A 14948-nucleotide genomic window follows, 5' to 3' on the forward strand; every position below is an offset into this window, starting at 1 on the left:
ATCGTAATTTATGATCATGTAATGTATGTTTATTCATGTGTTTTGTTATCAGGGCGTCATTGGAAAAAAGAGCTTGCTCTCAATTGACCTTCCCTGAATAAATAAGGGTTCAATCAATCAAAAGAATAATTGTGGCTGGATTACCAGTGGAAGATGGTCAAAATATTCTTGCTAGAGCTGAGCAGCTATTGAGGGAAGGCCTAGGTAATGGGGCTCACATTGCAGATGCAGTGTGACTAACCGGGAGAGGTCAACCAGTGCAGGTGAAGGTCGAATGTGCATCCGCAGAGGTGAATTTTTTTTTTTTGCCAAACACATTAATTAAAAGAGCACTCTAGTTACTGAAAAGTATACAGTACCTAGGTTCGTCCAAATCACACAATGATCAGCTGTTAAACTTGACACAGTCAAGGACTCAGCAACCCGGCTAAGAGAAGTCCCCACCTATAGAGATAACTTCGTCACAGGAAGTGGTTAGCTTTACAAGATTGGAGAATATGGAAAAATGGACTGAGCTGAGATATGATTGAGGCAACTGTGAAAGACAGAGTGCATGGAACAGGAGAGATGATCCTGAACACCAGGAGAGACTGAAAGGACGGACTAGGAGAAAGGACCAAGACAGGTGCGAAAGGCAAGACAAGTGCTCTGGGAATGCGAGATGAATGACTGCTTTTGGAGAGAGGCTCAGGTGAGCTGTAACAGAAGAAATGAGAGACCTGGGAGAGATTACTATGAGGCGGAGAGCGCACGAATAACCCTCACAGCCTACAGTTAAGAGTTCAGTCTTTTCAGTCTTTTACAATCGATCTTGGATCTTTAGGCCTCTGGAGACTTGGCTTATGTTGGATGAGCTTTTTTTTTTTTTAATAAAGAGGGTAGATAATGAATTGAATTTTTGAGCAACTTATTTCTGAATGCAATCATAACATATTGGATCTGAATTATATTAAGACAACTGCATTTATTTTGGCATAAGAGGCATAAAAAACTTGTAACCACCAGATACTCATAATTTGATATTTCAAGAAAACTGGATCTAGTAGAGAAAATGGCCTGCAGAAAATTGCTACCATACGGTATATCATGATCTCAAAATAATGGCCTATAAAACAAGTTTTAATTCAAGCCATAAAGGTTAAAAAGGTTATAAAAACAATAGATTAAACTGACTATTTAAATCAGTAACGGTAATGGTTTAAAATATTGTGTTAGTTTTCCTTACAGACAACAAACAAACAAAATGCTACAAAAGTGATTACCTGACTGGAACGCCGCATTTATCTCCTACATGTGAAGACAGAGTAGTTGAATGTCAAAGTGGTGGGAGAGGCAGGAAGACAACATCACAGCTCTGATAATGTTGTTAACATCTGCAGTCACAGTTATTTCATTGTATCTTTGCGTTTTAATACAGGGAGCAACCAGAAAGCATATTAATGCATATTAGTCCTTGTACACTGCACACCCACCATGTGAGCAATCCATTTACCTGCCACCTTATTCACTCAAAGCAGCCCATTGTGAACCAAAGCACACCCACACAGTCCTTACTGAGTGCATCTTGTTAGATACAAGCAGAGATTAAAGGAAGAGCCAAAGGCAGCATGAAGTAAGTAAAGAACAATTATTTAAATTCAATATTGCTTTCATCGAAAGCACTTGAACCTATTTACTATGTTAAAATTATACCTCTTATTACTCACACCTTGGGCAATGATAACTTTCGATAACCCTGTAGAACACTGAAAAACTACAATGTCCAGTATGTAGTGCTTTGGCTATACATGAGGATGGTTATGGCTTAAGGTTATACACACAGTTTTTATTTCGTCAACTTTTTGACATTTCTTCATAAAGCATAGTGCAGAATAATCAGAGCAGTAATGCTTGGAGCACTTGCACGTGTGTAAAAGCAGTAAGCACAATGTCTTATATTTCCTTAATGTATACATCAGAATCAGAATCAGAAATCCTTTAATGTCCCTCAAATGGGGACATTTGTTTATCCCAGCAGCCAAACGACAGAATATTACAAAGACAAAACCAATAGCAAAAATAGACAATATACTTAAAAAGGTAAGAAATAGAATAGATGTATATACATATAAACATGATATAGTACAAAATTAACAGCAGTGAATTCTTATCCACAAATACAAAAAATATGGGTGTTTATCTAATTACCAGAACAGAAATTAGTTTTGTACAGTCTAATTGCACAGTGCAGGGTTAGGTCTATAGGGAGTAGTGCTGGGTGTACAGTCTAACAGTAGAAGGAAGGAAGGACCTTCGATACCTCTCCTTCACACACTTAGGGGCCATCCACATGGAAACGCTTTTGTGTGTAAATGCGCATGTTTTTCATCGTTTTGGCCTATGGTCCAAATAGATCCTGTAAACACTGTGCAGATTGTGGAGGACAAGGAGGCCATACCAGTTTTACTTCTTGGTGACCCTGCCTACCCTCGGCTGCCTTACTTGCAACTTCAATGTTCCAGTGGTGGCTCCACACCTCAAGAACAATACTTGGGTCTAGGTTTGTGTAGGGCACACATGGTCATCGAGTGTGCTTTTGGTCGCCTCAAAGCCAGATTTGCTGCACTGAAAAGGCCTATGGACATCAATCTGCAGGATCTGCCCCATGTCATTTACACTTGCTTTTTTCTCCACAACTTTTGTGAAGACAGTAAGGAGACTGTGCCTGGTCACTCTGTGTTGGGAAAAATACAATGTGATAACGACTTGCAGCTGTCTATACAACGCAACAACTACATCACAGACTGTAATGAGGGAGAGGAAAAGAGAGTGAGAAGAGTGCTCACAAAGTACCTTGGCCCTTAACATAAGACTGGCCAAGACTGTGAATAGTTTAATGATTGTCATTTTTAAAGTGTTAATAATTCATAAGTATTAATAATGTGTGCCTAGTGAAAATAAACAAATGACTGTAATCACTTTCATAAAAAACTTTTGTTTTAATTAAAATGCAAAGTTTTTTAAAATGTGCAAATGTAACAAATAAAGGTCCTTGTGCAAATGTAACAAATAACCCTGTCAGGACACACACACACACACACACACACACACACACACGTGAACTATATACAAAGACACCATAAATGTCCGCAAAGTGCAACAGGGCAGCAAAGTTTAGCACAGTGCAGTCACTCCATGTCGTTTTGCAGCAGTGCTCTTCTGAATGAACAGTTGGTTTCATTCTCTGGGCTGCGTGTTGGTGTAGGTGTGTATCGTCCAGGTTGGTATGCAGGCTGATTGGGTGTAGGTGTGTGCAGAAAGGCTGGTGTAGTGGGGTGTGGTGTTGTATGAATGTATGATGGTGGGTACCCATGGAACTGTCCGCTGCTGCTGTGGAGGTGTACAAACTGGGGTCTGAGCAGCAATTCCCTCATCAGGGAAAAGCCATCCTGTATGGTGCTGGTTATATATGCAATGTTTGTGTTGATCTGTGCCATGTTCTCTGAGTTAATTCTTGCTGACTTCTCAGTCAACTCCAACATCCTCCTCTTGATTTTGAGATCCTCCTCTGCTGGGTCAGCCTGAGCTTTCCTCTTTAGTAGGTCCCCTCTGTGGCTGTCCAGCTTGGCCTAGAATAAAGCAGAGCAGAATTACATTATTATTGGGCAAAACAAGTTCAGGCCAAAACTATGTTGTGAATTAGGTACTAAAGCAACACACCTACACACAAATATATATCCGTCCTAATGCCCACAACAAACAGCACTGTAGCATACTGTAGCATATAGCTAGCTAAGCTTAAAATCATGAGCCTACCTGGAGCAAATCCCAGCGCTGCTTCACAACTGCGGGAGGAAGACAGTCAAGAGATTCTGTTGAATTTGGTGATGCAGGCATCTCCTCTGTTGGTGTCGAGGGCTGTGACGACGACTCCACCAGGTCACCTGTCTCGATGCTTGAATCCATGGAGCACGTAGTGGGCGACCCACCCCAGATCTCCTGGTAAAGCTCATAAAATAGCATAACCACCTGTCCTTGGCTACTTCAAAGTCCTGTGTCCATGGCTGTCTGTATTTGCCACAAATATCTTTTAACTTTGTGGCGACCTGGGTTTTCGAAATGTCCATGGAATCGTGAGGGAAGTCCTCTGTTGACTCCCTCGGATACTGTGCCTGAAATGCATTGATCAAGTCCATATATTTAGACTGGCAAGACTCCCAGTCAACTTACTCGCCTTGTAGTCGAGTGTGAGTAGCAGCAGCAGTTTGACCACATTACCGGTCCACACAAACAATTCTGGCTTCCTTGCACTAGCCATTTTCGTCTTCTTCTTGTTGTGTTTGGTTTCTCCTTCTGTTTTCTTCCTTTCTTCCGTCTGTTTGTATAGTGCACAAGCTTTATGTGCATGCTTCGTCTCTTCTTCTTAAGCGCGAACCCGACGCAGCCCGACACACCAACATGAATTGTCTGCCCGAACTGGGCCCGAACCTGACCCCCCGCGTGCCTGCATTGTTTTCCTCATACACTTGTTATCGCAACTTTACGCAGCGGCGTCAGGTCTGCATCTGCCCCTCCCCATGAAGCAGGCAGCCAGACTTACTCTTCATCACACGTGAACAGCGATGATTCACAGAACAATATATAATTTACAACCTGCAAGAAATGTGTTTTATGAAATGTGTTTTATAAAAAAGGAAGCCCGAGGCCCGACCCGACCCGGCTCGGCTCATTTGCGTATTTTTTTGGCCCGAACCTGGCCCGAACCTGCGGGTCCGGTCGGGTTTGTCGGGCCGGGCCGACCCGTTGAGAATTCTATTGGGACCAATGCAACACTTCCTGTTTGGAACCAAATCTGCAGGAAGTTGTTATTTAATAACTTGCCTATTCGTTGGACTATCAAAATTCTTTGAATACCTTTTTGTCAGGAGGGTCCACAAGTTTTGTGCAAATCAGTAAAATCGCCTGGGAGGAGTTTGACAAAGTAGGTTTTCAACATTTTGCAAATTTGGAATTTGGAAATTCAGAACGACATTAGATTATAAAATTTTTCGCCAGGTGTGACTTATATTCCAAGTTTGGTGAGTTTTGGGGTATGTTCTGGCAGTGAAAAATGCGATCATTTTGGACAAAGAAAAAAAATAACAATGACGAGAAAAACAATAGGGACCTCGCAGGTCGTTACCTGCTCGGGCCCTTAATAATAAAGAATCATTCGAAAAACAATAGGGACCTTGCAGGTTCCCTGCTCGAGCCCTAACATTAAAGAATCATTTGAAAAACAATAGGGACCTTGCAGTCTCCCTGCTTGGGCTCTAAAAATGCTATAACTAAATAGGCAACACACCGCAGATAAGAGACAAGTATGCATGTAATTAGGCCTACTCCAATTGGCTATTTATTATGGAAATAATTTAAACAAAGATAAAAAAGTTTAGTTTACATTTATTCACTTGATGAGGGAGGACAGCACTTTTGCTTTGAATTCGATGAGTCTGGGCCCTGGCATCTTGAAGCTTAGTCATGGTTCGGTCTGACAGCACAGCAGCAACAGCCCACCGCTGCCCCACCAGTCGATCAAACATCTCGCACACAGAGTTCCACCGTGTTTTACACGACTGGAAAAGCCGGTGAGTTGCGAGGCCCATTTGTTTCTGTTTCTTTTGCAGTGCATTGGTTGCTGCGGTGCTGTGATTGAAAAGGCTAACAAGTTTACTAGCGGCTGATATTACCCGATATACAGCGCAAATCCGTCATTTATGGTCAACTGGAGTGTCTGTGCAAAACAGGCAACGGTTGTTGGCATCAACAATATTGGCCGCGTTGTCATGAACGCATGCAATAACTCGGTCTTCAAGTCCCCATTGCTCTACCTCTTGATTTATTTTCTCAGCGAGGTGGTCAGCTGTATACCGGCCTGGCAGGCTTTCTGTGAGCAGGACCACTGAGTTCACTCATCACTGAGTTGGTGATGGTACGTCGTGATGGAATGTGACATGCTGGTTCCAATAAGTTTATCATTTTCGTAAACCTTCGCCTCAACAATACTTAAGGGCAGCATATCAATCTCAATGAACTTGCAGATCCTTTGGGTAATTTTCTCTGCTCCTTGTGCATCGCAGCTCCTTCGTGTCCGTGCTAACACCAAGTTGATGCTAGGTTGAGACTGAGAGCAGGAGAGCAGGATGCACCACCACTAACCAGGGTCGGATGTGCGTTGTTCAAGTGGTACATCATTTGAGTTGTGGATGAGTTGTACTTATACACAGCTTCGCAGTGTTGGCAGTGAACTAAGTCATTTTTCAAATCAAAATGGTGATTAGTTTTGAAATACATGGAAACTCACAGGTAACTGAGTAGGCCTGTGGTGTTTTTTTCAAATATTGCCCTGTGTGGTAAAATGTTAAATGCTGCCACATAGTGAAATTCATTTCATTCCTCAAGACTCACACTACTCAACAGAACCTGCATTAGTTTTATTAATAAAAAATTAATGTCATCGACGACATTCTTAAAGATCAGTTAATCGAGAGTTGATGAATCATGCCCATCCCTAGTGAGGACGAAGGCTGTTTTCTGAACTCTCGGTCAGGAGGGCTGACCGTCGTGGTGATTTTTTTTCATCACAAACACTCGGTGAGTTAAAGTTTTTTGCTGGTGACAGACACAATTTTTCGGGCAGAAATGTGAGAGGAGCTGGTAGGACAGGCGGGAGGACAGACGCTTCTCCAGGTACACCTGCAGATTTTTTTTCCTCATTGCCAAAGACAGTTATAACGTTACCTTTGTTTGCTTCTGTAATGTTGCTTTGTGGGACATTTCTCTTTATTAAGTTGAGTGAGGGACCTGTGCAGTTAACAGACCATCCGATAGACACGCCCTCCATACGCACAGCCTGCTCATCCATTAACACTGGTTCAGTTTGCCAATACTGTGTCTCTGATACTATAAGATGAGTATCACATACAGAAGTTATTGAAATGTTACATAAATAAAATGTTTAATAAAAAAAAAAAAAATCAAGGTTTGTATCAAATCGTGGGTCAAAAATCATGATACAAACTGAATCGTGAGTTTGGTGTATCGTTACAGCCCTAATTAACATGCACACATATTACCAGAATATGCAAGTGGTCATGTAAAAAGTACTATGCAATATGTTTTATCTGATAAAAGCTATTATTCGGATTATGAAAAATCCAATAAATACACCTAGCCCAGTATTCAATTTTATTGGCGCAAATATACAGTTAATCTGGTTTCTTTTGTTCTTTTACATCTGCGCATGTGTAAAAACATAAAAGAAACCGGATGTTGTTAAAACCCAAATTCAGAGTGGATGCAGATGAGATCTGCCTATATTTTCAGCAGCTACTGAGATTGTACAACGCTACTGCTACTTGCAATTTTAGAGGTAGCAGCCTGCATTGTCATCTTGCAGGGGGGCCGGGTTCATGACATCCCTCATCAGGTCACACAGTTTGAAAAATGCTCTTCGCGACATTCTGAAATTCTTCTTCATTTGTGATCTGAAAATTCCTTTAACACCACTGTCTCCCAACAGTGCCTGATCCAACACGCATCCAGCCAGTGAAAAAACTGTTTTACATCATGTTCTTGAAAAGAAATTCAACTAATTGACTGAATCATGTAAACCCATTTTTTGCATTATCGCATTACTAAAGTGCATGTAAACAGGACAAATCACATTATCATTATCACCTGATCAAGTTATCAGATTATTGTGAACATGTAAACGGGCTCAATGCAAAGTGGAAAGTTAAATCATGGGTGGTCAACAAAAATCTGATTTTCAGAATCTGCTAAAGGTTCAATACTAATGAGATTCAGAACATTAATGTAGCAGCAAACAACTATTTGATATGTAGAGATATGAGTACTGAACAGAAAATGAGGTCACACTCCCTCTGTTTGTGTTGAAGTTTCTGCTTCTTTTATTCTGATCATGGTCAAATTTGATCAGAACTGCCTTGTTTTGCAATTTGATCTAAGTTCTGTGAGCAGTGTGTCTTCAGATGCCTTCTTCTTTTGTCCACTTTATTGAGTTTTATTACATGCACATTTATTTTTTCATATGTTGGTTCCTTTTTCACGATATCTCATGTCTCAAGGTTTTACATTTTACATTAAAGTTACCATCAGATTTTATGTTTTGGTGATTGAATCAGCTTCTACAGAGACATGTGTTCTACAGAGCATGAGTGAGGCTGCACATTAAACTTAGAATTATATTGTAACAATGTGACTGAAGAACAAATGTGATAGCTGAAAGAAGTGATGTGACCTTGATCAGCAAGAGAGAGCATGTGTTTTCTGCCTCTGTATGTATGCGAAGGGCAAGCGTCAGTACTTCATCAACACAGCTGTCAGGAGTATTATTTCAAAAATACAGACTCGTGTCTTGTTGGGCACTATTCTCACATCAGGAATCAGCCAATGATGTTTGTTAAAAGACAAGGATTATTAGATCTCATCATGCTTCACTGGCTTGAGGTGAAAAGTTGCATGTTGTATCAGCATTAGTCAGTTAGCAACAAAGTGAAAGAGCCAGCAAAGTAAACACCATTTTCAGCCAGCCAGTTTCCGGAGCCTACCTTGATAATGTCCTCAGCTGTCCTCTCCACCTCTTTTAACCGCTTCAGAACTACTTCTTCATTGGCAGAGATGTTGAGCTCTTCTGTTTCCAATGCCTCAATCTCCTTCTCTATTCTGTACAAGACAGTAATGAACAGTGTTAATTAGTGGGATAAGCACTGAGCTGCAGTGTTTTCAGCATTTCATAACTTTATCTGCCTGCCTTGACTATGTCTGTCATTGTCTTTTATTTTCATCATGTGAAGTGCCTTTGGGTACCTTTAAAGGCAGAACAATTAAAATTATAATTAGTATCATTATTTGCAGCAGCAGCTAGAGAGTCCTTGAATAATAAAGCAAGCACAACACATGTACTCCAGGGCTTTTTTTTTTTTTTTCCCCCAACCATGGTAGGCTGGGTAATTCTGCTGTGTTTGCTTAAATGATATTTCCAATTTCTGGATGAGCTAGGGAGTCTTAAAGTGATAGCTTGGGTCTTTGGATGTGGTGTTTTTGTATGAGTTTCCTTTTCCTGCACTAGATGACGTCATCTCGCTACCGGTGGGGAATATCTGTGTATGCTATATTTTGAACATTTTGACGTTTAAGGTAGCCATTTAACAGACTTTTCCTTTTTACGATAGAACGATAGATAGACAATAGATAGAACGATAGAACGATAGATAGATAGATAGATAGATAGATAGAATTACTTTAATGAGTCCAGACAGGGAAATTATTTTGTTACAGCTGTAGTGGGTCCGCAAATAAAACACTTTGTACATAACATAAATAGAAGGCAATATATACATAGTGTATATATACACAATGCACAGTGTGCTATAAACAATAACAATATATACAACAAAACAAAATATGCATAATATATTATAAACATTAATAATTTATACAAACAGTAGAGAGACCAGAGTTTTCTGTCAGGCATAGGTGAGAGAGTTAATTGTATAAAGTGATGGCTTGTGACAGGAAAGATTTCCTGTATTTATTGCTACGACAGCGAAGCAGAAGCAGCCTTCCGAAGAAGGTGCTCCACTGTCTGACCAGTGTGAGTTGGAGAGGGTGGAGAGGATTATCCATGATGGATAACAGTTTTTTCAGTGTCCTCCTCTCCACCACAGCCTCCAGAGTGTCCTGTTTGCAGCCAATCACAGAGCCAGCCTTCCTGATCAGTTTGTTGAGTCTGTTGGTGTCCCTGGCTCCGATGCTGCACATCAGGTACAACAGGTACACAGGTATTCCACCTGTGCATAGAAATACAATGTTGTATTTTTTAAGGGAATATAGTGCCACAGGAAAAGGCTGTTTATGGGCAACGTTAAGTACCAAAAATGTTAAAAATATAGTGTACACTTAAATGGCTTTATGTATTTTAGGAAGGACCTAATTCAGGTTGCTAAAACACATTTTGTTGCTGGTATGGTTTCAGCAATACAAAGCCCTTCTTCCTGCCAGAGCTGCCTCTCCACGAGTGAGCTGAGTACAACCTCTCATCTAAAGACCCAAATCCCATTACGCCTCTATGCTGATCATTTATGATCATCTGATAGATTGACATTGCTAAATTTGTCATTCCAACTCGTATCTTCAATTAAATCAGTGTAATTTACTTGACATCATACAACACAGCGATGCATTGTGAAATGAAAGTGTAAACTCCTTTTTGCTGCACAAACATAAGACATATATACAGTTACTTACATATATACATTGTTATGTTATGTAAGTGTGAATGTAAACAGCAGCAACATGATGTTGATGATAATATGGTCAGCATCTTCATATCAAAAGTTAAAAATCAGGGACTCTCCATCCACTGTGACTGCATGTGAGCACCATGCACCAATGATGAAAACACAGAGTCCACCTCTCCTCATCCCACTGTAGTGTAACGCTCTGTCAGCTCAGAACACATAACGCCTGTCAAGAACAGCAGCTTGATCCACGATGCTGTGCTGGAGACATGTCTCTGTAATGATGTGGAAACAACAGTCTCTAATTGTTTGAACATCCTGGGTCCCATTTATTTCATTTTCCTGTGACTTTGCATTAGCCAGGAGCAGCATGACTTTTTAAGACCTTTTTAAGACCACTTTGAACAAAATTGAAGACCTACACGAAGCACAAAAAGGAAGGAAAAATAAAGTCCCCAAATTACTTTTAAAAATAGCTTAATGTATTGCCATTCACAGAGCAACTCAAACAATTAAGAATGGAGTGAGCGTGTCAGGGTTATTATAGTTTTTACATTTTATTAGTTTTTATTTTAATTTGTTTTTTTCTGTTTGCTTTTTATTTCAGTTTAGTTATAATTTGCTAACAAGTGATTAAGTAGCTTTAGTTTTTATCTGGGAATTTAATTTAGTTAACTATACTAACTGTGGTTGTTTGCGTGTGTGTGTATATATGTATAAATATATTTATTATGTACACACACACACGCACAAGTGTTACTAAATGACACACACTTTTCTTTAAAAAACTGTCCACACACACGTGCGCGCGGTGTTCAAAATCCAAAGCACCTCCGCTTTCAGCGTCAGAGTTGAGCCGAAGAAGGTCTGAATGTCCCTTGACTGTGAGACGGCAGAGGCAGTGCAGAGTTTGGGTTGAGCAGGACTGGACAACTTGGACCGGAAACTGGTGACAAAGGCGTACAGAAGTGTGTGATAGCGTGACTTCGCTGGAGACTTCTAGAAGCTAACTGGTCCGATTTTGTGAGTGACACCAGCGCTTTCACACCAAATGTGCCCAAGTTGAGGGTCCTCTTGCAGAGCGTACACTGCACTTCAGATTAATTATTTTACGGCTTTTAACCAACTGAATTCTGGTTTATCAAGCCAACACTTGTTAAATATATACTTTCACATAATTGTGGCAGGTTCCGCAGTCGAAGTCTTTCCAGAACTGGTGAAGTGGGCGGCAATAAATTCCGACCGGGCTGTTGACAAAATGCTGCTTACGTTCCTGGATACTTCAGACAGAAGCACAACACATGGCGCTAACTGTGAATCTCACCAACACATTTCCCCGAAACAAAAACAGAAAAACAGAAAAGGCGACGACGGGAGCTGTAAATGAACGTACATATCGTCGCTGTCGGGCGGAAACCTCCTATGTCCACATTTGGTCAATTTCATTTTTTTTCACAGAACGATATTATTGGTCATTCCCACGTGGGCCTGTTATTTTCACAAATTATTAACCAATCTAAAGTGTTGAAAATAGCAGGAGAGCAAATCTCTTAACTCCATTGGACACTTCAACTGTCGGAAAAGTCTCGTAACTCCACCCACCTCTTCCTCTACTCTTATACCACTCCGTGGGAGCTTTGCGGCATTATGTATTATTTTCTCAAGATGGAAAGTCGCAACGCTCAGCAACAGGGCTATAAACTAGCAGTCACCACTCGCCAAATGCATCTAAAATACTCCCCAGGCAACTTAATTTTGGAGGGATACATGCCACGGGGTGGGTAAATGTTCGTTTAAATGTTGGTCGTGCTCTTGCAATAAATTATGCATGATATAGCAAAACATTGTAGTAGCTGTAAAGTGATCAATTATGACGATAGCAAACGTTAGTGCTAAACCGGTGATTTGTTGTGTGTTGCACTGAAATAGCCCCCCCCGACGTCACCGCTGTAGAAAATAGTTCCCCTCAGAAGCAACGTAGCGTGCACGTCACCGCTCTTTAAAAGTTTGGCGCAGTGACCGTGATTCAAGCACAGCACTGTGGCGGCACATTCCCGGTGTGACTGAACCAAAGAGGAAAAACACAGAGGAGTTAGGTGGAAAGGAAGGTGACAAAGAAGGCGAAACATCGACGAAAAAAGTGAGGAAGTTCAGTGAGAAGTGGAAGACTGACAGGGAATGGCTTCAGTACGACGACTCGACGGGTGTCATGTTTTGCTCCTTTAAACACTTTCTCTGCAGATTCCTGGAGGGACTAGTTAGCCAACTTGTTGATTGAAATCTTCCCATGGTTTTGTTTCTGACAAGGATGATGATTCTAAGCACAAAAAATGCCTGCTGTTGACCTCGTTAGCCACTAGGTTTTGTCATCATTTTTGGTGAGATAGCTAATGTGATTTTCATGGGGCAAAACACTAGAGCGTCCAAGACGGTCATTTTGACCATTTTCAAATTCATATGTGCAATAACTTTGCTGAATGAAAAAATGCAGTACTGCTGTTACATGACTTTTTCTAAAAGTGTCTGTATTTTAATTTAGAATAGTTTTTATAAAAATTACACAAAAGACAAAGAAAGCATGATAATATTTGACCTATTTCAGCCAAAAGCGGATCCTGCCCGACACACATCCTTTTGAAGGGTTTCATTGTTGCATTTTAGCGGGGTTTGTCTCTATTGTCTCTAACTTTGTTAGCGGTCTCAAGCCGTGCTACTTTGCGAATTAACTTGTAAGTTAATTATTCTGTAGTTGTATTATATAGCTTGGTCGGCTCCATGGGCAAATAACAACGGGAGTTCTCCCTCCTCCGTGAAACAGCGAGTGGAGCTGTTGAACAAGCAGGTGCTGAAATGATGCGACTCTGACTATGTAACAGTGAAAGCGGAGGAAGAATGTCTGCATCCTCAGCACCGTACAGATATGACACCAACTGTCAAAAACAACATGATAATTTAATGTACTATGTCAGGATTGTAGTTTACAATGTCAAGGCATACCGTCATGTTCATCACTCACCTATTTCGGCCAAAAGCGGATCCTGCCAGACACACATCCTTTCGCAGGGTGTCATTGTTCGTAGGGTTTGCTGCTTTCTTTGTCTCCATTGTCTATTAAGCAAGCTATGGCTTCCTGCCTCGTTATCATACGTAAACATGCCATATAACCTAGGGAAAGAATTGTTTGACCTTCATTCATTTTATTTTTTGCAGAAACCATTTCTGTGTCCTTAAAGGAACTCTGTAAGAAGGCCAATGTGCCATATGACCAGGCAAGGGCCCTAATAGAGAGTGAGAGCTCTGATGGAGAGAGTGTAGAGAGAGAGAGAGGAAGCAACAGTGGTGGAGGCTACAGTGATGCATGCTGGTAGAGTGAATTTCTGAGAGATAACCATGATTTCACATGCCAGAATGGATGAGTTTTATGTAGATGGATTTCACAACAATTTGTTAAAAGAATTATTCAAACTAACTATACCATGTGTTTGAAAAGATTTCTCTGTTGGTCTGGAGGGAGAGGAAAGCTCATTGCTGGATCCAGAGCAGGTGCTGTTTGACACGGGTAGGTTAGATGATTTTCTACAATTTCTCATTAAATTGGATAAGTTACTTCAACTATACAGTAGGGGTGTCAACATCTACACATGTTAACGGGTACACGGATATCAAATCATAACCGTTTCGAAAAATCAATAACCGTTTACACGTCTTTTTTTTTTTCCTCCTCCTCGTTCATTTCTCACCAATATATATAGTATTTTTAGGGGTGATAATGTTGCCTGAAAGCTTCAGATAATAACATTAACTAACTATACACTTAAATGTTCCCACTAGTGCAGTTATCCTAATAGATGAATAATAGATACATAATAGATGAATGGGGCACATAATAGATGAATGGGGCACAATGTTACGTTGATATGAAAAAAAAAAAACCCACAGCCACAGCCAGTGTCGAGTCACTTCAAGTTGACTCGGGAACGCGATGGCGGCCGTCAACAAGCGGAGCACTGTGTGGCAGTTTTTTGAACAAACTGCCAGTGGAAATCAAGTTGAGTGTGGGCTATGTGGGATCCATGCGAAACCACCTGCGATGGAAACACATGAACAAGTTGGAGGGAGAGACTGCTGCTGGCATCGGTGCTACCGCTAGCGGTTCACAGGCTAGCATGAGGGATTATACATACAACAAGTCGAAGAAATGTGACAAGGCACAGAGTGAACATATCAGCAACTTAATAGCTGAAATGGTAACTCATTTTACTTTCTGTCATAAGTAGGCCTAAGCCTTAAAATGTTAAATGAAGTTCTGTGATTTATCTGTTATGTTGGCTATAATTTAGTACCTATTTGAAGTGGGTATACAAGAATACGTTTTTGTCTGATGACTACTGGAATGGCTTGGATTTAATGGGATTAGGAGGTGTTTGAATGGAGACAGAACCCTCTATTGGTTATATAGCGCAACTGCGATAGAAAGAGATCATAAATCTTCGACATGTAACCGGGTACACGTTGGTTAGAAGTAGGGCTGAGCGATATGGACAAAATTTCATATCTCAATATTCATGCCAGATATCTCGATATAGATACGATATGACTACGGGTTCGGTGAAAACCAAGCATTTTCCAGAAAAATAAAGAGATTATTTTAAGCCATATACAAAT

The 14948-nt window shown here is 40.7% G+C and overlaps 2 protein-coding genes across 4 annotated transcripts in view; both read right to left on the bottom strand.

Moving 5' to 3' along the window:
• Positions 1-14948, bottom strand: part of palmdb (palmdelphin b) — a 142024-nt gene that overhangs the window by 66901 nt on the left and 60175 nt on the right. For 2 of the 3 annotated variants that reach the window (XM_030398288.1, XM_030398289.1), the window contains exon 5: positions 8592-8706. In XM_030398288.1, the coding sequence (XP_030254148.1) occupies positions 8592-8706 (115 nt within the window). Of the gene's footprint in view, positions 1-1262; positions 1288-8591; positions 8707-14948 lie in introns of all 3 variants that reach the window. The other variant, XM_030398294.1, reaches the window with a different exon arrangement.
• Positions 1295-5104, bottom strand: LOC115570051 (uncharacterized). The gene is made up of 2 exons (XM_030398302.1): positions 3796-5104; positions 1295-3608 (listed from the first exon to the last, which is right to left on the bottom strand). The coding sequence occupies exons 1-2, from the start codon at positions 4000-4002 to the stop codon at positions 3168-3170; spliced, it is 648 nt and encodes a 215-aa protein (XP_030254162.1). The 5' UTR covers positions 4003-5104; the 3' UTR covers positions 1295-3167.

Source organism: Sparus aurata, chromosome 19 (genome assembly GCF_900880675.1).
Source record: "Sparus aurata chromosome 19, fSpaAur1.1, whole genome shotgun sequence".
In the NCBI taxonomy this organism is placed as follows: domain Eukaryota; kingdom Metazoa; phylum Chordata; class Actinopteri; order Spariformes; family Sparidae; genus Sparus; species Sparus aurata.